The sequence below is a fragment of the Aptenodytes forsteri genome, unplaced genomic scaffold (assembly GCF_000699145.1).
Source record: "Aptenodytes forsteri isolate BGI_AS27 unplaced genomic scaffold, ASM69914v1 Scaffold494, whole genome shotgun sequence".
NCBI classification, from domain to species: Eukaryota; Metazoa; Chordata; class Aves; order Sphenisciformes; family Spheniscidae; genus Aptenodytes; species Aptenodytes forsteri.
The window spans coordinates 394,176-420,725 of record NW_008794455.1 but is presented as its reverse complement, the minus strand read 5'-3'; the positions used below and the strand labels follow the sequence as shown (position 1 = coordinate 420,725).

General features: G+C 54.4%; 2 protein-coding genes across 2 annotated transcripts in view; one reads left to right on the top strand and one right to left on the bottom strand.

Moving 5' to 3' along the window:
- The window catches only part of TRAF2 (TNF receptor associated factor 2), a 23,951-nt gene extending 13,006 nt beyond the window's left edge, over positions 1–10,945 (top strand). The window contains exons 5-10 of the mRNA XM_009290640.2: positions 285–356; positions 2,248–2,322; positions 3,042–3,401; positions 4,383–4,560; positions 8,123–8,271; positions 9,042–10,945. Of these exons, the coding sequence (XP_009288915.1) occupies positions 285–356; positions 2,248–2,322; positions 3,042–3,401; positions 4,383–4,560; positions 8,123–8,271; positions 9,042–9,260 (1,053 nt within the window). The 3' untranslated portion in view covers positions 9,261–10,945. The remainder of the gene's footprint in view (positions 1–284; positions 357–2,247; positions 2,323–3,041; positions 3,402–4,382; positions 4,561–8,122; positions 8,272–9,041) is intronic.
- Positions 10,946–14,779: 3,834 nt separating this feature from the next.
- FBXW5 (F-box and WD repeat domain containing 5) lies at positions 14,780–26,544 on the bottom strand. Its single transcript, XM_009290639.2, has 9 exons — positions 26,510–26,544; positions 23,663–23,820; positions 22,841–23,015; positions 21,798–21,946; positions 20,351–20,451; positions 19,965–20,263; positions 16,918–17,065; positions 16,079–16,291; positions 14,780–15,570 (listed from the first exon to the last, which is right to left on the bottom strand). The coding sequence occupies exons 3-9, from the start codon at positions 22,968–22,970 to the stop codon at positions 15,324–15,326; spliced, it is 1,287 nt and encodes a 428-aa protein (XP_009288914.1). The 5' UTR covers positions 22,971–23,015; positions 23,663–23,820; positions 26,510–26,544; the 3' UTR covers positions 14,780–15,323.
- Positions 26,545–26,550: the final 6 nt, after the last annotated feature.

The window sequence follows — 26,550 nt, the reverse complement described above, 5'->3', positions numbered from 1 at the left end:
TCACTCAAGAATATTTTTTTTTTTTTTTTTTTTTTAAATTATAGTAGCTTTTAAATTGAGGCTGAGGCTACATAGGCACCCAAAATTCTGGTAGCCTGGAGATCACACAAATGAGTCAGCATGCAGAATTATCAGCGTGACCAAGATTTGAGTATAGGTTGGTAGAATACGGCGCTTTTCTGTAATAAAATATAAAACTACCCCGGTTGAATAGTACTCGTCATATAACCTCATTGGAGCTTTTATTTAGAGGACCAAATATTCTCCTGTCGATTCTTTTACAGGCTCATGACGAAGTCTGCCCTGAATTCCCGCTGACTTGCGAAGGCTGTGGGAAGAAGATTCCAAGGGAGAAGGTATCCATCCGACTGTCGGTGAACCGTGTGCCGCTGTGGTGTTTGGCATCCTGATGGGCTGACGCCAGCGGTCTCGGAGCAGGGCGGAAAACCGAGACCTTCAGAAAGTGGAGTGGGGAAAACAATTAAATGACAGCCGTTAGTACAGATGTGACCTTTCCATGAGACTCAAAATACTGGTCGGGTGCGAGTGGATGTGACTCATCGGCACTTGTAGTTTTGCGTTAGTGCTGCCGCCGCCGCCTCCCTTTGAGCAGTGTGTTTGCCGTGTTTGGGTGCAGAACCTCCATGGGAAAAGCACGCTCGTGGGTTTAGAGGGTACTTATGTCCTATGTAAAGCAACTATATCAGCCACTGCTGCAATTATGGAAAGGGAACCCATCTCCAGCTAAATTAATTTATTTCTAATTAATCGTGAAATGGAATCCATGTCTATAGGGTCTTCATGCTGCTGGCTCCTGGGGCAAGGCTCAAAAGTCTGAAAATTAAAGATTTGGGAAACATCTTCAAAAAGCACTTTCATCTGAAACTGTCCTGCCTGCTACGGGCAAATATTTTTGGTAGCACTGTTGCAAAAGGCCCTTGTAAAAGGGCAGGGGGAACAGAAGCATCAACAAGATGAGCAAAGAGTTCTAAATGGGCAGCGTAACGAAGGGCTTCGTGCTGGGGTCTTGGGATACAGATTTGCTTGTCTGCAGGCTGAAGCTGGAGCTCAGCACAGACTAGGCTTGTAGGATTCCCATAGGTGATCTATCCTTTGTTTAAATATTAACTCCCTCTTTTATCTCTCTCCAAACTTTTGTTGATGAGCTGCAGCCGTTGTAACTCTGAGTAACCTGACTCATTAAGCAAGCCAGATGGATCTAGAAGCTTTTAAAAAAGTGGTTTAAAAACAGTTTTAATCGACATCTGTTATAGCAGATGTAGGTGTTAAATGTGGAATATGGTTGTTGTTCAGAACAGACCACTGATATCTGATGATGAGAGGTATATCAAAACCAAGATGATAATGTGCCAGTGCTTGTTATCATTAATCATGCACTGTGTGGGAACCCAAACGAGTCATCTTGGCGGCTGGGGGGTTGGTGGCACTTCTCTGTAGAAATATCCACCGTTGGCCTTGGTTCTTCGTGGCAGCTGCCAGACGCGAGGCGGCCGAGGTGTGGTGTCCGTCGGCACCCCAGTGAGGGGATGCTGGACCCAGCAGAGCATCTTCCCTTGCATGGGTGGACCTGCAGTAATTGCTATAAATACTCAGGCAGGACCACCAGGAAGCATTCTATTCTCAGATTTATAACGCTTAGCTGGAAGTAAAAATACCAAGCTGTGGCACATCCCGACCAGGGATACATGAAGTGGACAACATTAAATGGCTGTCTGTCTCATAGGGTTGTTCCTCATGCCTCCCCTTCCTCTGCCCTCAGTGAAGCTTGTTGCTCAGCATCCATAACATGTACCTGTGCTGGCTGCTTTTTCTTGCATATGCAGGTGAGAAGTGAGACCTCCAACATTAAATGGCTGTCTGTCTCATAGGGTTGTTCCTCATGCCTCCCCTTCCTCTGCCCTCAGTGAAGCTTGTTGCTCAGCATCCATAACATGTACCTGTGCTGGCTGCTTTTTTTTTCTTGCATATGCAGGTGAGAAGTGAGACCTCCTAACTGTCAAGAGAAAGAGAAATAAAACTTCCTACCAGGTGTCAGTACTATATTTATATTACAGTGAAAGTCATACCTAATGGTAGGCAGCGCCCAGGTTTAACCATGCACTTTGGCAGCTAGTGATTAGCGGTGGCTTGGGGGTTCTTGAGATAGTCTTCAGTTTCTTAGACGTCAGCGAGATGGAGAGGGAGCTACTGGGGACACATAAGATCTAACGTTGCCTTCCTTTCTAGTTTCGGGACCATGTGAAGACTTGTGGCAGATCTAAAGTGCCTTGCAGATTTGAGGTTGTCGGATGTGCTGAGGTGGTAAGGGCTTGTCTGTTGATGTTTATCTCGGGATTTGTTTTCAGTTCCAGTGTTAGAGTTAACATGCAAACTGCTGTTGCCCGAACTGTCATAGATGTTTGCATTCAGATACTTAAACAAAGTGGTGTTTCAAACCCTTTGCAAATGGAGCTTAACATCATCTGCTGTCCAGAGTTTGGGTATCCAGAGAATGAACTTCATGTGGGAGGAAACCTCCTTCTTGAGAAACACCCCGAGTGGCTTGAGACTCTGGTGGTTATGCTGCTTTCAGCTGTAAGCACGGAACTGGGCATCTGGTGTCTTGCTCTCCTGCTAGAGCCTGGGCCAGGCCATATTTTTCCATGTGACTTAGTTTTCCCAGCTCCTACTGGTGATGTTCATGTAAATCCCTCCTCAGGAGGACTACGTGAGGCTTTGTCCTTTGGTGCTGTTAAGTACATCCGACGGAGCCCTTTTGGGGAAGTAATGGAGGAAGACAGAGTAGAACAGTGTGTACAGCTGGGGAAACATTAAGCATCCGTCATTGTATGTGATTGCAGCATTTCTAAAACAAAACAAAAAAACCCACCCCCAAAACAGGTTTTTAACTATCTTTCTTTGGTTTTTCCCCTTTATAATTTAAAGCTAACGTTGTGACCTCAAGAGGAGGAATTTGTTCTGTGGATGGTGACAGTGTAGATTGAGCTTGCTGAATGGGGGATGTTTTTCTCTTCATGTAGGTGGAAAATGAAAAGCTACTAGAACACGAAAGCAAGTGTTTGGCAGAGCATCTCTACATGCTACTGAGTTTTGTGCTCAGCCTCAAGGCTGGGTCTGGAGACCTAAAGCCCCTTCCTGCCCTTTCCTCATCACAAAACAACTCCCCGCTACTGGCAGCAAACTCTCTGTGCTCGGAGTCGGAGCTCTCCAGGTCCCTGGAGCTCTTGGGAAGATGTGAGGCCCTTGAGAGGAAAACAGTGACCTTTGAGAACATTGTCTGCGTGCTCAATCGGGAGGTGGAAAGAGTGTCTCTAACAGCCGAAGCCTACAGTCGGCAACATCGACTAGACCAGGAGAAAATCGAAACACTGAGTAGCAAGGTGTGTAACCACTGGCTTGGGCTTTCCAGCACTCTGAGCAGAGACTTTTTTCAGTTTCCTTTCCATGTTATTAGCTAGCAAAGCTTCACCGCCTAGCCCTGAATCTCCACAAATCCGAAGGCAGAACTAAAATATAGTTTGTGCCTGTGCCCAGCCCTCAAAAGCTTCCTGGAAAAGATGGGAATTAAACTGGCATGCACAAAGCATTCAGATCTCTGTTAGTAATCAAGTTATGCAGACACCAAGATGTTGTTCCTAGGTGAAGTTTTCCAACGAGAGACAGAGTACCCAGCATTCCACTGGATCTCTCTGAATCCACGGGGGCTGCTCACCTTCCAGACCTTTCAAAAGGAGTAATTGATGTATCATTACAAAAGTAATCACTGATGCTGCACTGCAGTGTTGTGCCAGGCATGGTCTGGAGGTGTGAAGAAGCTGCCCCCACCGGTATGCTCCAGCACGGGCCCTGCTGAGCGCTGCCAGTGTGTCTTGGCAGCTGGGAGTTGGGCGGTTTGCAGCGTACCTGTGCTCTCTTGGCAAGGCAGCTGCCAAAACGGGCATGACCCTATGTTAGCTAGCAGACAGTCTCCCTGTGGAGACTTTGTTGGCTGGGTGTAGGTTCTTCTCTTTCTTAATCTAGTTTTGTTGCAATGCTGAGCTTATTTTTTTTTTTCTGCCCATCCTCACTTCTTGTGCTGCTAACGTAACGGAGCTGCTCGTTGGGAGGATTTTTCCATTCACTCTGCGAAAGTTTCCAGCTCAAGCAGAGTTGTATCGATGTATAATGACAGGGTTCAAAAGGAAGCTTCAGTGAATTGGCTTACGATGCTAAATTTCTCCCGCCTGTGACCCCTGTCAATTCTGGAGAACGTCTCTCACTAAAGAGTCGTCCTGAAGGGGATGCTGGTGTCTGCTGGCTTTCTTGGGTCTCACAGCAGTACGTGTTTCTAACCAGGCTGCACCGTGTATCCCACTGAGCAGGTCCGGCAGCTGGAAAGGAGCATTGGGCTCAAAGATCTGGCCATGGCTGAGATGGAGGAAAAGATCCGCAACATGGAAGCTTCCACCTACGATGGAGTTTTCATCTGGAAGATAACAGAATTTGCCAGGAAGCGTCAGGAGGCGATAACAGGCCGCTCCCCTGCGATCTTCTCTCCAGGTTATTGCCCACAAATTTGCAAAACTGCAAAAGCCTTTTGCGTCTCAGCTGAGTGTGGGATTTGTAGCGGTGCCCTTAGCAGGGGAGATGCTGGCCATTCAGATGTACTTCTGTTCTGTCTCCCTTTCCCCATGGAGCCTGGAACTTTTTTTTTTTAGCATTGGGCTAAATGAAACTGCTCTGCTGAAAGAGGTGCTTTTTTGATTGCAGATGACCTTTTTCATTTCTCGTAACAGGGAAGGCAACCCTCTTAGCTCCAAATAGCCCTGCATAACCCTTTAGTTAGAATTAAAATACTCAGAGACCATAAAACCAGCAATAAAATGGTTAAGGAAGGGAGGAAATATATATTAGAGACCCAGAAATATATTTCAGTGCCTAAAGCATGACGGTGCAAGAGACAATGTCTAAATAAAGCCCAAACCGTACCTAGGGAAGTGCTTGAATATCTGTTAGAGGAAGGGGCTCTCCTCGCACAACTGCCCCAGCCCAGCACTGTTCCTCCTGTTCTTAAAAAATAACATCTCAGACAGTGAGCAGAAGGTTGTGATCTGGCTTGTTCGCTTATGAAAGCACTTCCCAGACTTGCAGCTGTAAGATGAAACCATCTCTTCACACAATTTCATTGCTCGGTGGGGAGCTTACCTCGCAACGTAATGGTTGAGGAGACGAGTTTGTGTTTGCCTGAGCAGGAATTGCTGCGATCTAAGCATGCTGGAGAGCTTTTTCAAAATGCCCAGAGCTGCATGCAAACCTAGAGCACGTACCTTACGCCTGCTTCCTGGTGCTGTGAAAAAGCAGACTGTGGCTGGGCCACAAGGTAAAAGCAATTGAATTTTAAAAACTATTTTTAAATCTGTTTTCTGGATGAAGGCTGTTCAGAGTCCTTTTTCCCTTGAAAAACTGAAGGAAAAAAGGATTCCCCTTCTTGACGGGGACTAAACTGCTACTGAAACTGTGCACATGCAATTAGCGTTTCCTTTTAAAAGTCAGCAGCAGCCATGGAAAACCCCTGCTCTCTGTCCCCTTCGGGAAGGGCAGCACTTCCTTCCTTTTCTCAAAGCAAACAAATCTGCTTCAAATCTATTTTGTTTGACTTAGAGAGAGGACCTTAATTCTTGCATCCTGTCCATCTCCTGCACCGTGCCCGAGAGCTGCTTAACCCGAACATCTCCAGAGGCTGCGGTTTGGAGGGAGATGCTAGACAGAGCTGACTCTTGTCCTCTGGCCACGGGCGTCCTGGCTCGCTGTGCCCCAGCTCGGGGGCTCCTCAGGCCCCTCCACGAGCTGATGCCACCTGGGGTCCTCGCAGGGGCGTGGGGTTTGTTTTTCTAGGTTGGAGAATCAAGTCAGCTGGTGGAGGGATATAAGCATCAGAGTCAGCCCAAGGGAGGGAAAGGGGTGAAACCTCTCTGAATGCAAGAGGTTTAATCTGTCCAGTCATTTGTTCGGCCGTGCTCTGAATGCACGGTTCCTCCCAGAACTGCAGCTCGTGATTGCTGGTGCCTCCTCCTCCATGCTGCGTGCTGGCCAGTCTCCATCCCGTGCCTGGCAGCGGTGGCAGGGCAGCAAAGGCAGGGCCCAGGGCTTTTATAAGCTGTTTCATCAAAGGAGAAAATACTTTGCAGGCCACCAGACTGTGTTTTGTGTTGCTGGTTGGTCTCTGCAATCTGCTAATGAAAATCTTGTATGTGGCTGGAGGGATTGGAAGGTGAGGGTTGCCTCTGCCTAATGCTGGGACTGCTTCTGGAAAAGGCAGGACTTTTTTTTTTATCTTGCAAGTGCAAAGTACAAGGCCTTGTTTTCCTGCAGTAGTTGATTGTGTCATTTAGATGAGAGATCCTCATTCCTGGTGCTGCTTTAGCTAAGAAAATTAGGCTGAGAAACAAATGTTTCTTGTGGAGGTGGGGTTTTTCATCTTAGAAAGTGAAGCAAATAGACTAGTGCTGTTCAGTCTGGGAAGGAGACAGCTGGGAGGAGAGAGGTCTACGTTGCAAATGGGATGAAAAAGGGAAATGAGTAGAATTGTTTGTTTTGTATTTAAACGTAAAGGCGAAGAAATACCAAATGAAATCAGTGTTAAAACAAAGAGAAGGAAGTAGAATTACCACTCACTCGCGTTGTGAGGACATGACAACTGCCACAGGATTTTGCAAAGGGCAAAATCATAAGCGTTCAAAAAGGCAAATCTGCACAAGACAGGTTCACTGGGGGCATGAACCGGGACAGTCAAAGCGAAGCTCCTGCTGGAAAGCCACCCGCTGCTGGCCATCGGATGCCGGGGGGCGGCTTGCTGGGCTCTTGCTTTGCTTCCGATGTGCTTCGCCTTTGCTCAGGCCGGTGGGAAGCAGGATGCCTGGTTAATTGCTCTGAGCTGATGGTGTGGTGCACAAGGCGTTTAGCACTCTGGCTACCTGGTCCCTTTTCCTGGGTACTCCCACTGCTCTGGGGCTATCCTTCCTCCAGTTCCCCTCCTGGTTTTACATTCACAGGGTTAACAGGAGTGCTGAGAAGCCTCTGGTGGGCGGTGAGGATGTGCTGCTTGGACTAGCAGAGGGTGGCATCTGCCCTGAAAGCCTTTGGGTGAAGCAGGTGGAGAGGAAGGACTAGAGGAAACGAGTTGGGGAGTGCCAGGAGGGAAGCGGGTGACAAAGCCCTGATCTCTTGCTCCTCGCCCTGTGGAAGCACACAGTATCTCTGCTAGTGCTAGTCTGCCTGTGCACCAAGTCCTGCAGTAGAATACCGTCTCTGATCTCCTACTCCATGCCCTGAGGCTGCTGAGCCTCACCAGACCTGAGGCACGTAGCTCTGTGCCGCTGTGAGAGGGCCGTTTGCAGCAGGTCCCCTTCCAAGATGTATTTCTGTGGCCCTGCCATGGGTCTGGTGTCACAACATGGGCATTCCCAGAATTGAGATAGGAGAGAGCTCGAGACCCCAGAGCCCGTACCCAGCCGTGCCCACGCCATGCAGAGTGGCTGGCATCCTAACGGGAGACCGAAGCTCACTTGAGCTCTTGCCCCATCAGAGGCAGCCAGCTTACAAAGAGGTTGCAGTGAGTACTGAGGATGGTCTACCCCCAGTTGGGGTTTTTTTGGGGTGGTTTTGTTCCTGCTTGTCAGTGTTACTGCCATGAACTGCAGCTCCTTTAGCAGTCACGTGCAGCACAATTGGTGGGTCTGTGGGGGGGATGCAGTGGGAAGCGCCCAGCTCCCAGGCAGAGCTCCGGCTTCGGGCTCTGCCTGCGGTGCTTGTGCCTGCGGTGGCGGGTGGGGAGAGCCCGAGTGGCTGGCAGGCGCCCCGCTCTGTGCTGCAGCGCTCTGCGTCTCGGCTAGACCAGGGGCTTGTGACTGCCTGACCTTGGGCTGTCTCCAGGCCAGTCTAAGATGGCATCTGACTGTTCTTTGTACCTGCTGGCTTTCTGGACCACCTCTGTGGTACATGTATTTTAAGACCCAGACCTGGTTTCTTCCAGGATCCAAACTTTAGAGTTCAAAGGAACCTATTGGTGCCAGGCTTTGCTGGGTTTGACACTGACTGTGTCTGTTTTGCAACTTTTTGATAGCTTTCTACACAAGCAAGTACGGCTACAAGATGTGTCTGCGCGTTTACCTGAACGGGGACGGCACCGGGCGTGGGACCCATCTGTCCCTGTTCTTTGTGGTGATGAAAGGACCCAATGACGCACTCCTGCGGTGGCCCTTCAACCAGAAGGTAGGTTTGGGACAAAGCCTCTGTGCCCAGCGACGTGCCCCTCTAGTTTTGCACCCACTTGTGCTTCTAGATGCCATCGGTCTGGCCTACTTAGCAAGCAGAAGGAAGGACTTTGATTTGTCGGCCATCCTGGGGATTCCCCAGTTGTGCTGAAAGCACCGAGCATGCTACAGGGCAGGGGCACGAAACGGCAGAGGCTGCGGCAGGAGAGCAGCAGCGTGTTTGGAAAGCGAGTGGAGCCTCTGCATGAATTCGGGGCGAGGGAAGGTTGTCGTGGCCTCGGTACTCAGGGTGCAGCTGATGCTCACTTGGCGTCAGAAGCTCAGATTGCAGTTCCTAGACGTTGCAGGTTTGCGAAACACTTCAAGGCTGAGCGGGCAAAGTACTGATGCAGAGAGGGGCCGCCTTCTTTCGTAAGGGGACGGCAACTCTGCGACTTAATGAAATACCTGCGTGGGGTATTGGTGTTGGAAGCGAATGCCACACCGGCCAGTTGTAGGTTTTCAGAGCCAGTCTGACAGCCCTGTGCTGCTACACAGAAGTTTCTAGTGACAGGGCAGGATGTGGGAAGGCTTCTGCAGAATGTCACCAAGATGACGTTCTCCGCTGACCCTACTTACAGGCGTTTCTCAGATTTGTAGGTGCGTGATGAGGCTATGGTTGCATTGGTACTTGCACGTTTCACAGGCTTCAAGTGGGAAGGTCACCGGGCTGGGTTTCCATGTGCTTTTTATTCAGCTGCTCTTGTATATTTTCATGTTTCCCCACAGGTAACCCTGATGCTCCTGGATCAGAACAACCGGGAGCACATCATCGATGCCTTCCGACCCGACGTGACATCCTCCTCCTTCCAGCGACCCATCACAGAAATGAACATTGCCAGCGGCTGCCCGCTGTTCTGCCCCGTCTCCGTGATGGAAGCCAAGAACTCCTACGTGCGTGATGACGCCATCTTTATTAAAGCCATCGTTGATCTCACGGGCCTCTAACCCTCCTCACCTCTGGGAGCAGTGAACACAGAGCCAGCCCCGAATGGGGCATCCCCCTCTTGTGCTGCACTTCAGGCAGGTCTCGGAGCAAGGAGGGGGCAAAAAGCAGGAGGGGAAAAGCCCTTCCCAAAAAGGGACCTTCGCTCTGAGTGGAAACAAGGTGTCTGATGGGAACCCTCTTCCCTGGTGTCAGAGAGACCTTCCCTGAGAAGAGGTTTGGGTGGACGTTCACAGTCTGTGGGGTACAAGAAGATCTGCTGCAGGGACTTGGGTGTCTGAACTGCCGCTGTCTGGGCTCCCAGTGGAAACCAGTGCAGCTCTTGCTCTACCAGTTTAGTGGACAGCCTCGGTGCTCTGTAGTAAAATAAGGATTTGGCCTGCCCAAGCACCACCTCACGTGGATGTTTGGCTCAGCCGTCTAGGATTTTTTTCAGAGATCTCCATGTTCCTGGAAGTTTTGTGTCCCGCAGGGATGCCGTTGCTCTGCGCTGCTGTGCCTCGGTGGATGGGAAGGGTGTGTGGCAGACTCGGTGCAAGCAGGGCGAGAGAGGTGCGAACTGGTTTGCTGCTGTTTTGGTGCCATCGGTGTCTGCAGAGAGGGGTGCTGAACTGAGCTGTGCGGTGGGTGGAGAGCGGTACCCCGCGTCTGGCCCTCGCCCTGTTTGATGGGCGGTTTGTGCTCTGAGCAGCGTGCTGGGAGCACGGGATGGGGCAGGCAGTGCCCGCTGCCTGGGAGGGAGTGTGGGGCAGCACTGGGGATGCCCGTGGTGAAAGAGAAGTGAATCCTCCCTGGAGACTGCCTGTCCTGTCCTGGGAGAGGAGGGTGATGCAGGGCTCGGTGCAGGACTTCAGCCCCCTGAACCCTGGGAGTCCCAGGTGGGTTTTTAGCCAGACCCTGCCGTTCTCTGCATGCCTGCGCCTGAGCAGCGGGGGGGCAGGATGGCAGCAGTGCTGGAAGCTGTCTTTACACACACAGATGCTCCTGAGCTGTCTTTCAGCCCCATCACGGGGCAGCTGCAGCAGCGCAGGTGCACCAGCTTTCCCAGGGCCCCCTCCAGCTGCCGAGCACGTATGGCTGCAGCTCCCCTGCCATCTGCAGCCGCGCTGTGCCATCCATCTGCACGGGCACTCACCTCCGCGGCTGCGGTGCTGACAGACACGGCATGTCTCTTGTCTGCCTGTGTGTTGGGCGGCTGCTGGCCAGCCCCTGCCCTGCCCGAGTGCCCGCCTTGCCGACCAGCAGCAGCTTTCCCCTGTCCTTCCCTCAGCTCTGGGAACAGCGTGTCTGCTGGTTCCCGGCCATTGCACACTGGAGCACTCTCTCTGCTCAGCCCCTCATTGAGCCTGCAGCCACCTGAATAGGACCTGGGGTGGCTGGAGAAGTCCCTGAGTGAAGCTTGCTGTCCCCTTTTTGTCCTTGGGCTCCTGGCACCTCTCTGTTCTGGGCAGCCAGTGTTCAGCACCTGCAAGAAGGTCTCTGTATTTGTGAAGACACTCCTGCCAGGTCCCTCCATCATGGCTGGCTGGTCCCTCTGGAGTTGTTTTGTTGTGGCCATTAGTAACTCTGGACGGGCCGTTAACTAGGCTGGACTCTTGAGGCTTTGCTGCCTTCTCTGCCTGTGCTTCCCTCACCTCTGTCAGTGTCCGAACGTGCCCCAGGAGATGGTTTGTTGGTCACAGGAACCTCCTGCACCCAAGGGTGCTGCGCTGGCCAGGGGGCCCTCCCTGCCTGTGGATGGGTGCCGGGATGAGCTTTGAGCCCCCCCTTCGAAGTCTCTGTGTGGATCTTACCATACCTGTTGTGGGCAGACTCTGCTGTTTCAGCAGGAGGAGGCAGACAGGAGCCTGTGCCAGCGCGTCCAGGGTCGGCGCAGCAGCTGTGGGTGAGGCAGGGGTGCTGGTCAGGCAGGGTGGCTGCAGCAGGGTGGGCTGGGAAACCTCCTGGCATGGCTGCTGTGACTCTGTGGAAAGGTGAGGGCTGTGGCGGAGGCGAGGGCCTGCCCGTTTCTTCCCAAGGGCAGACGGTCAGTGGGTGTGAGGTCCACCTGGAGCCGCCCCTCGCAGAACAGAGTGGGACTGGGCAGCTGCCCGCACCCTGCCTTGCTGCCGCTGCTCCCCCCAGGGGCCCTCAGCTCTTCTCAGGTGGGAGCGGGGCAGCAGGGACCCTTCCTTTGTGCAAGCCCCCTTCCAGTCTGTCCCGAGGGATGGAGCAAGCCCTGTGTTGCCACTCACCCTGTTGCCTCAGGAGGAAAAAAAAGCCTAGCAAAGCCCGAGCCCTGCTCCCACCTGCAGCAGCTCTCCATGGCCAGGCCCAAGGGAGGCTCCCAGCCCCGCAGAGGCTGGGAAAGGCCTGGAAAGGGGGAGGAAAATCGGCTCTGCTCATTTAGTCGTTGGGAATTAAGTGTATTATGGGGGCGGCGGGGGGAAGCTTTGGTCTGAGTTGATATGAATGTCTTTTCTTTGGTCTTGGGGTGCTGGACACCCGCTGCCTGCAGCAGGGCCGGGTGGCTCTGGCCACGTAGTGCCGGGGGTGCTTGTGGAGACGCTGGCTCAGCTGGGGGGGGGCACTGGGCTGTTGCAGGGGGTGGGTGCTGTTCCTCCTACCCCAGCAGGTGCCCAGAAGGTAGGTGGGAGAGTCCATGCTGCAAGCAGGGATCAGGCTGGCCCCTTCCAGCCTGCGGAGGGGACACCGGGGCCGTGCTGCTGTTAGAGAGGGGCACAGCAGGGGTATGGCATGGCGGGCAAGCCCCTGTGACAGAAGCTTTTACTTGCTGCGGTGTTTCCCTTCCCTCACTGCATAGCTGAGAAGAGGCAGATCTGGTGCTGGCAACGCGCTCGGGTCCTTTTTCATTTTTTAGCAGCTCTGGGGCTTGCAGCGGTAATTGTAGTGCATGTCCCTCGCAGCAGCCCGTGCGCTGCAGGCAGAGGTATGGTACCTTCCTGGGCACAGCTCTGCCAGCCTGGCTGGCACACAGAGGGGCACTGGGCACAAGCCACCACTGGATTTTTTTGTTGTTTTTTTTTTTTTTTTCTTTTTTTTTCCCTTTTGACCACAGCTATCGGAGAACACCCATCTCAGCCTGGCACTGTGAAGTAAGTTTTTTTCCTTGAGGATGTAGTATGGTCAAAACCACTAATAAAAGCCATTTGAAGAGCAGCGTTCTATAATCCATGGGACGCTGGGGCTCCGGCACTGCATGGGGTGGAAGAGGAGCGGGGGCAGGATCACCTCAGGGTGGGGGGTCTGCCCAGCACCAGCACTGCAGCTTCCAAACCAGGGGTGCTGGAGCAGGTAGGGAAGGAGCTCCCTGGGGGGTGACCCGGCCCCAGGCTGGCTGCTGGAGCTTCACCTGTACAGGGGGCCACAGGGCTCTTGGGGGCAGGCGCAGCGGTGCTGGGCCAGCTTTACCAGCAGCAGCAGAGGGGAGCTGCAGAACGACTGGGAAGGCAAATCCAACACGTTGCACTCGTGTTCCTGGGTGCTGCATAGTAAAACAGCTGCTGCGCTCCTCTAGGACAAGCTGGTTTTTCTTAGCTGTCATCAGGAACCAAGTACCTGTGCTGCTCCCACCATCCCTGCAGGAGGCCCTGTCCTGCCCCCCAGAGCTGTAGCACTAGCCAAGGGTCTAAACCCGTGCTGGGGAGCAGCAGCACTGCTACCTCTGCATGCATGTCTGTAGAAGAGACAAATATGAGGGGTACCCAAGGGGGCCTGTCCCCTCCAGGGAGCAGCCAGACCCACTTCATGCAGGTGCAGCTGCTGCATGATGCACCAAGGAAGGTGGCAAAAGGCAGCTCACGATGCTGCTGCAGCACAGGAATTCCTACCCCTAGCACCGGGCCAGCCCTGCTGCTGGCTCCCTGCTTATGTGGTCACAGGCTGTTAGTGCTTGGAAAAACTAGAAATCAAGGAGGGACACAGAGAAGCCAGGATGCTCCAGCCCCTGGACTGCAGCACTCAGCCTTGGCTGCCATGAACTTCCCAAGGCTGCCACGAACTGCTGCTCCCCCTCCCCAGGGCTGTCCCGTCCTCCTCCCTGAGGGCAAAGAAGATTTGGGCCATTCTCTGCCTCTTTCTTCTCCTGTTGTTTCACAGCTTTCTGCCTGCACTCTGCAGCCCAGGGCAGGTTACTCCAAGTTGGCCAGCTACTTCTGCAGTGCCCCAGCAGATGTAGGCACAGCAGCATGGCACTTCTGGCCCCATTTCTGTTTCAGTAGAAGAACAGCACTCAGAAAAACAAACTCGCATTGCAGAGATGCTTTAGCAGAATATTTATTCAATGCCATAGTGAAGAGCAAAACTTGGTACAAACATAAACCCTCAGTGCCTTGCTCACTGCTACACCGAGCCAAGGGAGAAGAGATTTCACAATCTTGGGGGAGGAGGGAGGAAGGTAGAGGCTGTTCCTTTGCTGTGTGACTGGACAGAGAGCTGGACGTGGATCCTGTGTGCACACACACGAAGGATTCCCTTGTTTCTGGAAGTCCTGTGATGACAGAAAACCTGAGTACAGGGGTTTTGGATAAAGCCATGGGCACCTGCTGGGGCACAGCAGAACGAGGGTACAAACCCTCCTGCCAAGGGCCGCAGGAGCTGTTAAAGTCATCAGTGCACATCAAGACAGTATCTCCTGCCTCTGTCAAGTCTATTTGCAACCCAAGGCTGTGAATGGCACAGACAACTGCCCCCGGTGCTCCCAGGGGAGTCCCAAAACACCTCCCCCAGCCCCTGCCTGGGATGCAGCTCCTTTCCAGACGTAGGCCAGAGCCCAGCTCCCAGGAGCGACTGCAGCTCCTGGGGTCACCACCAGCCCCAGCCATCTAGGCCAAGTCAAGATTAGGAGCTTAATTTTAGACTCTTACATTTGGGTACCTGCTGGAGGGAGAAAAGCTCCAGGGACAGAGACAGAGTAAACACCACTGAGTTTGTAATCGCTTCAAGTGAGCCAGCTCCACCGTCAGAGGGGTCCCTGGGAGGAGCTGATCACCGAACCCACGGCAAGTCAGCCCAGGTGGAAGGAAGCTTATTCAACCATTCCTTCGGGCAGAGGAGGGCTGCGCTCCCCCAGCCACCTGTGGGTGAAAACCTGCAGCCACCCGTGGGTGCCCACACACCTATTCACAGAGAACATACCAAGAGAACCTAAAGTGCCACAACTTGAATAGCATGGGAGGGAGGTGACGACAAGACCCACCAGCCATCCTCACAGCTGGCCCCTTGGGAAGGGACAGCAGATCCTCTAGAATAAATACGTTACCAATGCCATAGCTTATTTCAGTGCTGCTTAGCAGAGGAAGACAGAGGCAAAGCCAGCACCATGTTACCACCAGCCCTCCCCACTCTCAAGTTTGGAAACTGGCGATATCAACACGTAGTTGCTAACAGAAGGCATCGACAGGGCACTGGCTGCGGCCCCGGGGGCCGCACGGGACGCCAGCCAGGCCCCCCCAGCCCTGCCTCCCCCACTGCCCTCTCACTGCCCTCCAGTCCCTGCTGCCCCCCAGCACCAAGACGCCGTGTAGGAGGAGGCACTCAGCATTACCCAGCAGCCAGACGAGTTGCCCGTGGAGGTTTGGGACAAACACACATTAATAAAATTACTATATATTAAAAGAGTCCTGCAGTAAGGCAGCACAGCACTGTACCGCGGCTTCTGCCAAGTGCTCTGCAGCTGGTAGCTCTCGGCAAGGTCAGCCACGTCCCAGGCTCACACAGTACAAACGCTGGAGACGTGCCTCAGTCTGTTCTCAGAGACCAAAGCTCACCCAGAGAGAGCTGTGACCAAGTAGCAGCGTTTGTGAGAAGCTGTGGGGAGCCTACCCTGCAGTGACCAGCTTGGGCTGCTGCCCACCAGGCCCAGGAACAGGCCTTCGGCTCTTACGTTCTGTCTTTGAAGCAGATGCTCCAAGGAGGAAGCAATTCCCGCTGCGGGGGTCCCTCCTGACTCAGCGGATGGGATTCATGCGCCCAGAGCTCGTCTCTGTTGTGCAGGGCTCAAAGCTCTGCAAGCTCCAGAGGAGGTGGCTGCAGTGAGGAAGCTGCAGGAGCAGGTGTACCTGGGTTCAGCTTTTCTGGTTCATGAGCCAGGAGAAGAGCAGTTTCCTGGGCCTAGGCTTCCTGGCCTGCTGGATGCGCACCGCGCGAGGGGAGCGCCACACCTTGATGGTGGTGTCGTCGCTGGCTGTCAGGAGCAGCTCCTGCTCCACCGGGCTGAACGCCACCGAGTTGACCACGTTGTCGTGCTGCAGTTTGGCCAGGCAGATGTTATAGTGCCGGTCCCAGATGTAGCCATGGCGATCCTCTGCCCCACTGCGGTGGACAAGACACCGGTAAGGACGTCACCCCAGCAGCCCCGATAACCTGCTGCTCCCAACCACCTTCCTTCTATGCAGACGGAGGCAGAGGGTGCCCCAGCCGACATCTGCAGCCCCGTCACCCATGGGCTTCAACCTGAGCAGGCCAGCTTCCTCTGGGATCCAGAGGCTGTTTGAAGAGGCCCTTCAACTCGCCCCCATAGCACCTGCTGCCTGCAGCCCCCAAGAAGGGCATTTGCCGCCTGCTGCCAAACATGCCACAGCCCAAGATTTCCCCTTTCCTCACTGATTTCACAGCAGGACCAGGGCGGACAGCCTTTATCAGCACCCTCCAATTTGGTCCCTCTGCCCTTTACAAACCTCCTGTTTCCTGCTCTGCTCACAACGCACAGGAGTTTCCAGCACACGGACCAGCCCTGCTTGCACAAGCCGTCCCGCAGTGATGGCCCCAAGGCCCTCCCGGACGCAGGGTCAGGATCCTGCCCACCCCCATCGCCACACACCTTGCTACGAAGTCCCTGCTGACATCCAGGAAGATGAAGAAGCACTCCTCGTTCGGTGTGTAGGCCCGATGCGCGCGGAGGGCTCTTTTCACCTCCTTCATTGTCTTCAGGTCGAACACGTGCAGATCGATCTCCTCGGCGATGGGGGGTGGCTGCATCGGGTCGGAGATGACACAGTCCCGAGGCCAGGCACGGCTGTTCACGTACAGGTACCTTGGGGAGGGGAACAGAGCAGTTACCCTGCACCTCACCGCATGCGACGAAACTCACAGAGCCCCAGCTGTAAATGTGCAGCGCAGTCAGACAGGGCAGGGACCAAGCAGTTTCTCTGGTCCTTAGCAAGCCTGCATCTCAGCTCACTAAAATCCAGGCTGAAACATGGGAACACGCTGCTGAAACACTTCTTGCCATATTTGGAAAGGAAAGGGCCACCACAGTTGGGAAGGTGGGCCCTAGGGGCTAAGTCAAGCCTCTTTAATCCCATTAAAACCAACTTTAAGGATGGTGATGTATTGATCTGCCTTGGGAACAAGACACATTGGTGTGGGCAGCCCCTTCACTCTTACAAGGCTCCTTGCCTGACCCTATCCTGAACGGGGCTCAGCACCGCAGAGGGAGGAAAGCATTCCTGCTAAGATCTGGGGAGATGCTCAGGCAGTAACACATGCCATCAGCACTAGGACATAAATGGGATGTGAAAGAGGAGAGCAGCTTACGCAGGCACCCTGCTCCATCCGCTACAGTCATTTCTTCTCCTGTTCACCCCGCAAAGCCTCTAAGCAGCTGTCGCCCACCCCCTGCAGTGCCTGAAGCCAGCACTGCCGCCCTGCCACGCTCACCTGTGGTCAGGGGAGAGGCCCATGCCGATGATGTGTCCATGGATGTCAATGACGTGATCCAGTGAGTCAAAGAACTCATCCGAGCGCCTCTCCTCCCCAAGCACTGGCCCGGCAGTCGTCATCTGATGGGGCAGGATCCTTTTAATCCCTTGGGGACAGAAAGCAGAATCAGGCAGTTCTGCAGGCTGCTGCCAGCAGGCAGCGGGGCTGGAGGAAGTCCCCAGGCTTCAAGAAGGGGCTTCCCTTAGTGCTGCTAAGAAAGACCTGGCTCGCTGGCTGAGGACCGGGACAGGGCTGCTGTCCCTGCCAGGCTCCTTCAAGCTCTCTCAAGTGGTGCTTTTGGCCAGGACGCTGCCCGTAAGTGACGCGCTGGCACGTTCAACCCCAGCCAGGGAGATGCTCAGCACCCGGCTGCCAACCCGGCTGGTGCAGCCACACCTCACTCCGAGCCCAGCCCCAGGCCCCCCGCCAGCCCGCAGCACGCTCCAAAGCACAAGGAAGCTGCGCTGGCCTGGGAGGCATGCTGGTTGCAGAAAGGTTTTTCTCCCAGATGAATCCTTGGGCTGGGCACATTTCCTGCAATATCCAGCCCGGAGAAGGCCCAGCAGATGCGCTGGCTGTGGCTGGGTTTTCCCCCGCCGCTGTCAAGCGTAGGTGGGGGTCAGCCCCAGAAAGCTCCAAGAACAGGGGTTTAAACCCAAACTGGGTTCAAGTGCTTTACAGCTTTTGAACTTCCTGACTAAGGGAGACACGTGCTACGGGTCAAGCCCTCTCCCCTTCCAGCTCTAGGCAGAGCTCCCAAACACAAGCCATCCACAACGGCTTCCTGGAGGACTATGAGCCTCAGCGGCTCTTGGGCACACAGGGGCTTAATCCTCAGCGGGTCCAAGAGGAGCTGGAAGATGGCCCATCCCATCGCCCCTCTGAGGGAATCGCTGCCAAACACCCTTGAGTTTAGCCCTCTCCTGCAGACCAACAAGGTAGGGGTGACACCACACTGCACATCAAGTCCGGGTTCCTTCACAACATCACTGCGTCTGAACCTGGGCAGCTCAGGACCTTCAGGACAGGACCTTCACTCTTCCACCCAACTGGCATTGCTCACCAGCATCTTCATCCTCATCTCCACAGCACTACACTCCCAGTTCCAAACTCAGCTACGTGGCCTCCACACGCACAAGCCAGCAGAACAGGCAGCTTTGCCCATGACTCAAGCCTGCCACCAGCACAAGGGAGGCAGGACCTCAAAGGAGCTCAAAGGAAACTCCTGCAGAAGTGCTTGCGTGCCACAGATCAGGCGAGATAGTGCCAATGCCCAGCAGCCGGGAGCACGGCTCCCACCAGCAGCTCCACGAGAGACGAGCACAACAGCGAGCTCTTTCAAGTACCAGTTCCTTGGGGGCAGACAGCAGATGCACCAAGGCCGGTTTGACACACAAACCGATGGGCAAACATAACATTTTGCAGTGACTCATGGCTGGGAGAGGAGCCGAGCCAGGGTTCATCCCTCCGAACAGCCAGTCTGTGCCGCGGGCACTGGCTGCCGGCCAGGTAGTCACTGGAGTTCAAAGGCACCAAAACCCACGGCCCTGGGAGGCTGTGCTGGAAAGTCGGCGGAGTCCAAAGGCAGGTGCTGCCTCTGTGCCACGCTTTGCCTTCGCTCGCTGCAGGCCCCAGCCTGCAAGGCAGCGTTTGCTCAGCCCGGTGGACCAAGATGCAGCGCTGCTTACAGGGCTGAGTCAGGGCAGACCACCCACCACGCGTCCGGAGGCGGGCCAAGGTCCACTACGTCTGTCTGCAGACCCGGCCACGGACAGGAACACAGAGTAGAGCTACACTCAGTCCAGGTCACATTCCTAACTTAGGTGGGCAAAGGCAGAGTGACTTCTCCAAGTTGCCTACAGCTTTGGAAACTGCCTTTCCCTGCCTTACTGAGCTGTACTGGTGCAGGACCAAGTAACAGGAAGGTCAGAAGAGCCTGCAGCAGGAAAGCAAGGCTGTAATTGTGCAAGCAGCAAAAGGAACCGAACCTGTCTGGCTTTACAGAAGACTCTTTTTGCCTGGAAGCAGCTCTCCTTCCCTCCCCACATTTCTACTGATCTGTCTGGTCCTTTCCACTGAACTTCTCTGCTAGCTTTAGGGGCTTTTGGAGAAGCAGCCAGACTACCTGCTTCTGCTCATCACTGCACTGGTTTCCTACAAATTCAGACTCTGCTAGTCCCAGTGCCTCAACAAAAGAGCCCCAGATGAGCAAGGGAAGTCCTAACCCAGAAAAAGGCCACCGGCAGCACCACTGCCTGGCTTGTGCTGCAACTACAGCCCCTTGTACCCCACTGAGCAAGGGGGCTGAATGCCAGCAAGCTGCCTGGGATCAGCTTGCCATGGAAACACCCGCTGGGGCAGCTAATAGCCCACTGTGAAGCCTCTTCAGTGCCAAAACAGAGGTGCCCAAGTGTCTCGCCGAGGCTGAAAGGCCACGTGATACAGGGTGACCACACACCGGGCAGTGGGGGAGGCAGGCGAGGCACAGGGGCACACAGGGCTCCGTCTCCTAGAGCTGAGGGGCACTGTGCAAGCAACGTGCACGTGAACTCCAAGCTGCTCAAACTAGTCTTGCCCTGATGCCCTCTCCACCCCCACAAGGCAACAGGACTGAGGCCTTTCCACACGCTCCTATCAGGGCAATCGCTGCCCTTCACATCCACCCGCTTATGTGCGACTCATGGCTGATGTCCTTAAGTCAGGAGTTCGTTCTTCATCTTCTGCTCAGCCCTCGCCATGACTTTCTTGTTTGGCCATGTGTCAAGCCTTGTAGCAACAAAACAACCCTCAGGCAAGCGCTTGCATGTTGGAACCCCCTTCAGTGACCGCGGGCATCTCAAAAGCCTCCCGTATTGAGAATCCAGCAGCCTGAGCAAAACTGCAACTCACTCACCACAAACAGGCAGCAAATAAAACAGGTCTTTTCCAGATTCAAATTCAGAGCGTAGCTGCAGCCCACACCCCCAGGGAGGCTGGCGTGCCCTGGGCGCAGACCACAGCCTTACCTATCTGGTGCGGGGAGTAGGTGAGGCATCCTGTGGTGAAGATTAAGTATTTTGTCTTGCTGTTGCTGTCCGTGGAGAGCAGGTTCAGCTCAGGCGGTTTAGTTCTGTTGCGTACGAACAGCTCAGCCACCTTCGTCTCCAACTCTGTCTCTGTCATGGCAGGCCTCACACGGCCCTCCATGATATCATCAAAGAACTGCTGCAGCCCGTCCTCTGCTGTCACCCCCCCGTCATCTGGCAATTCCTGTACTGCTGGCTCCGGAGTCTGCTTGGGCTTGGCCTCCTCTTCCTCGCTGTCGCTGCCAAGATCAAAGACCGGGCAGGTGGAGGTGGAGGAAGCAGCTAGCTGCTCCTCATAGTCCAGGAGCAGGTCTGGGGAATCATACCGGCTGCAGTCAGCCACCATCACGGTCCGGATAGTGCTGGCATTCAGGTTCTGGATTTTGAACAGTCTCTTCACTACATTCACATTCTCTGACTCTATGCCCTGCAAGCAGAAGGGAGAAGTAAGCGGGAACCACCTCACGTCACTCCTACAGCTCAAACCAAAAGCCACCCGCCCAGACCTTGAGCCCCCACAGCGGACACCAGCCAGGCACCGACCTTTCTTCGCATTGCTATACGGAGTGCTGACGATGAGAACTGGCCCAAGAGGCTGGCCAGCTTTGTTGCACTCCTTCCTATCTTGGAGGTGGGCACACCAAGACAAAAAGCTCCTGCAGGCAGACGACAGTGGAGCTGGGAAACACAGAGGCCGGGCAGCCTTCCTGTCACCCCCCCACCTGAGGTCATTAGCTCACGACACTGCTCGGCGCTTTACAAGAATTTCAGGAACAGGCCTCCGCAATAAACACAGGTGGAGTGTGAAGTGCCAAACCTCTGGCCTACAAGCAGCAGAGGCAGAGGACCTCCGTGCTCCTGAAGCCTGCCTGTAGCCCTCAGCAGGACCAGCCTTGTTATCTGCTCCCAGACACGAGCAGCAGGTCTCTTCCTGCCTAACTGCTCTGGCAGTCTGCGGCCGCACTTCAACACCCCCGTCAAAGTGGGCAAGGTCCTTCCTCGCCTCTTGGAGATGGAAGAGTTAACGCTGTAGTGTCAGCACAGCACAGAGATGTAGTTATGGGAAGGGTCTCTGCTACCAGAGGATTTCACCCGGGGCCAGCATCAATCGTTCATGTTAAAAAACACAAAATGCCAGGACGTGCAGCTGTGACGTTGAGACAGAGGCAAAACAGGGAAGAGGAACACGTCTGAGCAGCACAAGTGCCAAAGAGGCAGCAAACAAGCAGTCTAAGGCCAGCACACTCTGATCTCCAGGTCTCATCACAGCATAAGAGAGCACCCGGCCCACAGAAATGTCAGCAAGGACAGGCAGGGCTGAGCTCAGCCTCTCAGCTGCCTCCAGCTCCCAGGAACAATGCACTGAGCTGCCAAGTGGGAGAACAGCCATCGCTCGGATACATGCCAGACTACAGCCGTCCCAGGCCCAGCTTCATATTATCAAGGACCTCGGCAACCCTGCTGTGGTTCAACCACTCTCCTGTTGAGCAACACATGCTCTAGGGCACTGCAGTCAAGTCCTCATCCCAATTAATGGGGCAAGAGTTAATGGAAGCTGAAGGTAGAGTTGGAATATTGCAATAGGTACCACAACACCGAGTGTGGAGAAACCTCACGCAAGGGTTGCCTCCAGCTCAAGACCCTGAGGGCCAGTCAGAGGAGACAAACAGGGAGGACAGGAGGACTGGGCTCACACCTCCTCTGCAGCTTTTCCTCCCCCAGGAGCCAGCAGGAAGCTGCACTGCCTGTGGAGCTGGAACAAAGGCACCTCACCTGGAAAGCGTTGTTCAGCCACAGCACGGAACAGGAGGTTATACGCCCAATCCGATGCAGATTGCCAGATATCAAGTTGGTTTCATTCAGCCAGCAGCCAAACACATCATAGGGTTTATTCCTCACCCTGGAAAGCAGCGTGAAGTTCTCTGGAAGGGAGGGGAAACAGGAACGTGAGGCAATGGCTCCCGGCAAGGGCTCTGGAGAAACCGTGGCAGAAGACATGGGAAGCGGACTCCAGTCTCCGCAGAGGCACTGATGCGGCACCTCCACCGCAAGCTGAGCGGACACTGCCCAACCACTGTCCAGCTTCCAGTCACTACCATGGAGATAGATTATTTCTCTCTTCTACACAGATGTGTGGGGAAAGCACGCACAAGGGAAACCAAAATAAAAGGGCAGCCAGATGGAGCCAGACCAGAGAGCAATCTAACCTCACAGCCTTTCTCTGAGCGTGGCCCAAAGCAGACACCCCAAGGACAAGAAACAAGTCAAACACCTACAGAACTTCACTCCTGCCCCTGGGCCTCAGGGCCTTTCTGAGCAAGACAGCTGTGCATTTAGCAGCACCCCTCGATTTTTGGCACAGTGGGACTGTAGCGCAGAGATGGTGAGACAGAACGCAATTGGGATTAGCGAGTTTCACAGAACTGCAGCAGAAAAGGTGAAGCAGACCTGGATGAATGTGCCTCAGAAAGCCACGTGAGACCTTACGGTGGGACTAGCACCACTTGAGTCAGAAATGGTGGCTTCAAGACAACAGGTAACGCGGATAACTCTTGCCTTGCCCAGATTGTCACTTAGAACGGAAGTTAAGCGAGAATAAATATAAGCCACATTGCCTTTAGGTGATGACATGGTGACCTGAGCAGAGTTAAGGCTATCCAGAAGGTTTACCCTATGAAACTGCGATTGGGACCCTTTTGCACAGACGGCGGAAGGCAGGACAAGCAGAGGTCAAGGCCACTGCACACCCAAAGAGGAAGGGAACCACCATTTCACACCTCCCAGGAAGCCCCATTGAAGGCGAGGGAGGTATTTACCCATGCTGATGACGGCAATCTCTCCTGACGAGGAGTTGTGAGGCCCCACAAAGACACCTGACACCAGAAGGAGGGAGTCATCGGAGTTAAACTGGGAGAACTGTGTGTAGCTCCAGTTGTACGGTCTCATGTTGGAGCTGTGCTGCAGGGAGATGTCCAACTCATTGCTCCAGATCTACAGACAGATGGACAAACAGTCAGAAAGCTCTTGAGAAGCCTGAGAGCGGTTCCACTTTATCTACTCTGCCAGCACTCACCAGGACAAGAAAAAAAAAATAATACCGAAGACCCTATTTAACTGCCTCCCAGTCCCTATTTCCCTGTCAATTCCCCTGCCAGAAAATGGCCAACAGCTTTGGAGAGCGGCTAAATGCAGGACTGCCTCTCCATCAGCCAGTGGAGAAGGTGTTCAGGCAGCGAATGGTACTGTCACAGCTGGATTTTTCAGCACGTTCAGAGAGATTTCTCCCAAGACAACCACTCATGCAAGACAACTTCTGCAGTGGATCATTATCTCCACGGTCTTGTTAGACCCATGGCACAATGGGACTGATTTGCACCTAGAAAGCAGCCAGAGCCAGGAAGGCACCTCGGCCACCTTCACGCGGGCTGGACCTGAAATCCACAGCCCTCAAGGCTACGTTTCCAAGAGTCATTAGTTCTGCGGCTTTGAGAACAACTCAGGATCTGCAGGAACCGGCCTAAGCCCAGGGACACCTGGTCAAACCTCTCCTCTCCAGAGACTTCCTAAAGGCTGCTCTTGCAGCTAAACCTCACTAAATCAAAGCTGGAAGGGCTGTGCAGGGGAGGCTGCTGCTTTACCTTGACGGTACAGTCTTTGGAGCATGATGCAAACAAACAGCCAGAGTGGGAGAAGCTGAGGTGCAAAACCTGGTCATTGTGCTCCCTCAGGGCCTGCACTTCCACGCAAGGGATGGTGTCGTAGAGCCTCTGGAACTCGTCATACCAGGAGACGGCAGCTGTAACACACGAGCAGGGACACAGGACAGGAACGTAAGCGGGGGGAAGTGACAGACCTGAGCAGCACCCACAGAATCAGTCCTTAATAAAGCGCAGTCTTGACTGCTGCTAGCAATGCCAGCAGCTCCGCTGGGGCCAACGTCCCTACGGCTTCAGCCATGCTAGCAGGGCTTAATGTTTTTCTCAGTAGCTTCCCCACTCCCACACACAGAGAATCTTTTCTTCCAGTAAACACACAACTCCGCGCTGCGCCACTACTTTCTAAAGCAGTACAGCCACTGCAAGAAGCATCCAGGGCTGTTGGGTACCTAACAAAAGCCTTGCTCAGGACGAAACAGCCGTCAGAACTGCAGACGTGCTCCAGCACAACGCAAACAAATCTATCATGTGATGAGAGGGAAGCTGCTCCTCAGGGTACTGGGCTCTTCACTGATTATCTTTATCTTGTCTAATACAGAATTAAGAAGGTTCCAGAAAGGGTATGAGACCAGGAAAAAAACCGTCTCCATGAGATAAAAGACTAGAGAAAACAAGAGAGAAGAACAGGAGCTGGACACAGCGTGCCAGGACAGAAGAGGAGCCCTGCAGTAGAAGAGCCTGGAGCGCACTCAGAGCAGTCACGCTGATGGCCAATAAAGAGACAAATAAAGAGGATTTTTAACAAAGTGCCCGGTAAGGCAGCCTACAGACTTCTTGCAGCAGCAAATCCTGAGGAAGCAAAGAGGATTAGACACGTATATGGATAAGGGCCAATTTCCCTAGTTACACTGAACAGGACTGAAGGTTTTTTTGGAACTCACTGCAGCCCAGGAGGCACCTGCTCCTGCAGGCAGGGAGCAGCTTGCTGCCAGGACATCCCACCGTTCCTCACTAGGCAGGGGGCTTCATCCCCCTCTGAAGCTCCCTGTTCCGGCCCATCTGGCTGGGAAGCGGTCTGGACAGATCCCATCTGGCCAAGCAACCCCAACATTTCCTCTTACAAGACCCACTGGATACCATTCCCCAAACCACAGAGCTGCCCAGGGCAGGCAGGCTGGCAGGGGATTCCCCAAACTCCTGCTTCAGCCCCTTCCTGGGCCTGCCAGCCACCCCCTGCTCCCATTGCCTCATGGGGCTGCCTCACAGCTCCAGAAGCGCAGCCTGGGAGGTGCCTGAATACGTTACTGAGTTACACCGACTGCTCAATCCCTGTTAGTGCTAAAGAACAGGGCTGGCAGCTTACTAACTAACTGCAGGAGGCTGGAAGTGAAGGAGCCTGGTCAAAGAGCCTCAGATCAAACCGAAAGATAATGTCCTCAACCCTGTGGAGCTCCCAGGGTCTGCACAAGTGAAATCACGCAGCCCAAGTCGTCCCATCCACATCTCATCTCTCCTCAGAGCCCTTTTGCACTGGTGTTCCCCACTGCAGGGAGATGGGCTCCCGCTGCTTGATCCTCGGCGTTTCTTCCCATCCTTCTGTAGCAACTGCAACTCAAGAGCAAGAAGCCAATTCCCTCCACCACGGCCACCGCTGGGAGCACCGTGCGCATCCTTGGGGCGGAGGATGGAGCACAGCCCTCCTGGACCTCTGCAGCACGCTGGGAACAGGCTTTTTGGACTCCAAGAGAGACCCACCTTGGCAGCAAGGGCTCCTGTCAGCAGGTCCCCAAGGCCTGTCTCAGCAGGTGTGACAGCACTGGGTTACCCTTCCAGACCACACCAAACTGCTTCCAGCACCTGATACTCAGCAGGGAACAGACCTGTGATCGTATGACTGCCGCCACCAAGACTGCCAACAGCTCTACCCAGGAAAGGCCCTACCAGCCTCAGTTGATGCCGACTGCTAATGGGTCATTTTCCTACTGCAAGCTGAGGCCAAGATCAAGTCCGACTCGCCCTCGCAAAGTGGGTCAGCTACTGCCTTAGCGTTTGCCCACAGTACAATTAAATTGCTGCACACCCACCTCCCTCTCCAGACGGCAGGCACACGCGTTCTCCCTCCACAACCAGGCTGCCGCTGCTGCCTACGTCTTATGGAAATAGTTTGATCGCTAATGTGTACTTGCAGCTCTTCCTAGTCCAGATGAGAAAGGGACAGAGCCTGAAGCAGAGGCTTGCTGTGAGGTCCTGATCAGGAAAAGCCAGCAGTGATTATCATGGAATCCAACTGGGCTGTGATGTAGCAGCGCACAGTGACTCACTGCGTCTCCTCGGGATCTCCCTCAGCAGCAGCAGTGCCCAGGCAAGCTGTGCAGTAGCTACCGGAGAGCACCTGCCTAGAGAGAGCTCAGAAACCACCTTTCTGCGAAAGAAAGGGAAAGTCAAAGCATTTTCAGAAGAAAGGGAAAGTCGAAGCATTTTCAGCTATTCGATGCCCCTTTCTGAAGGGTTCGGGCAGTTCCCGAGCCTTGCCACCACCCAAGCCTGTAGACTGCCAGCATGATACGGTTTAGCGGCTCCATCACCCTCGACGCCAGAGGACAGAGCAGGGTTGAGCAGCAGAGCGGGAGAGGATTTCCCCCTCTGGGCTCAGGGCAGGGAGGTTTTGGGTGCCATCACCCGGGGAACAGCCGCCCAAGGGCCGCCGGGGGCCTCGGGGCTGAGCAGCCCCCCCGGCCCGGCACGACTGCTGCGCCTGCTGGGCGGGTTCCGGAAGGCAGCCGGCCCCGCGGGCAGCCCCGCCAGCCCCTTCCCCCCGCGCCAGCGCACCTGGGTGCCGGGGCACCTCCCGGGAGATGCGGTAGTAGCGG

Bases quoted from the DNA above. Each gene is read 5' to 3' on its own strand.
- FBXW5 (XM_009290639.2), bottom strand. From the start codon at position 22,970: ATGAGACCGTACAACTGGAGCTACACACAGTTCTCCCAGTTTAACTCC. The intron at 20,452-21,797 runs GTGAGGTGCCTT...TTCTGCTTGCAG, and splicing joins GGCTGAACAACGCTTTCCAG to GGCATAGAGTCAGAGAATGT. The intron at 16,292-16,917 runs GTGAGCGTGGCA...CCCCTCCCCAAG, and splicing joins GGCCTCTCCCCTGACCACAG to GTACCTGTACGTGAACAGCC.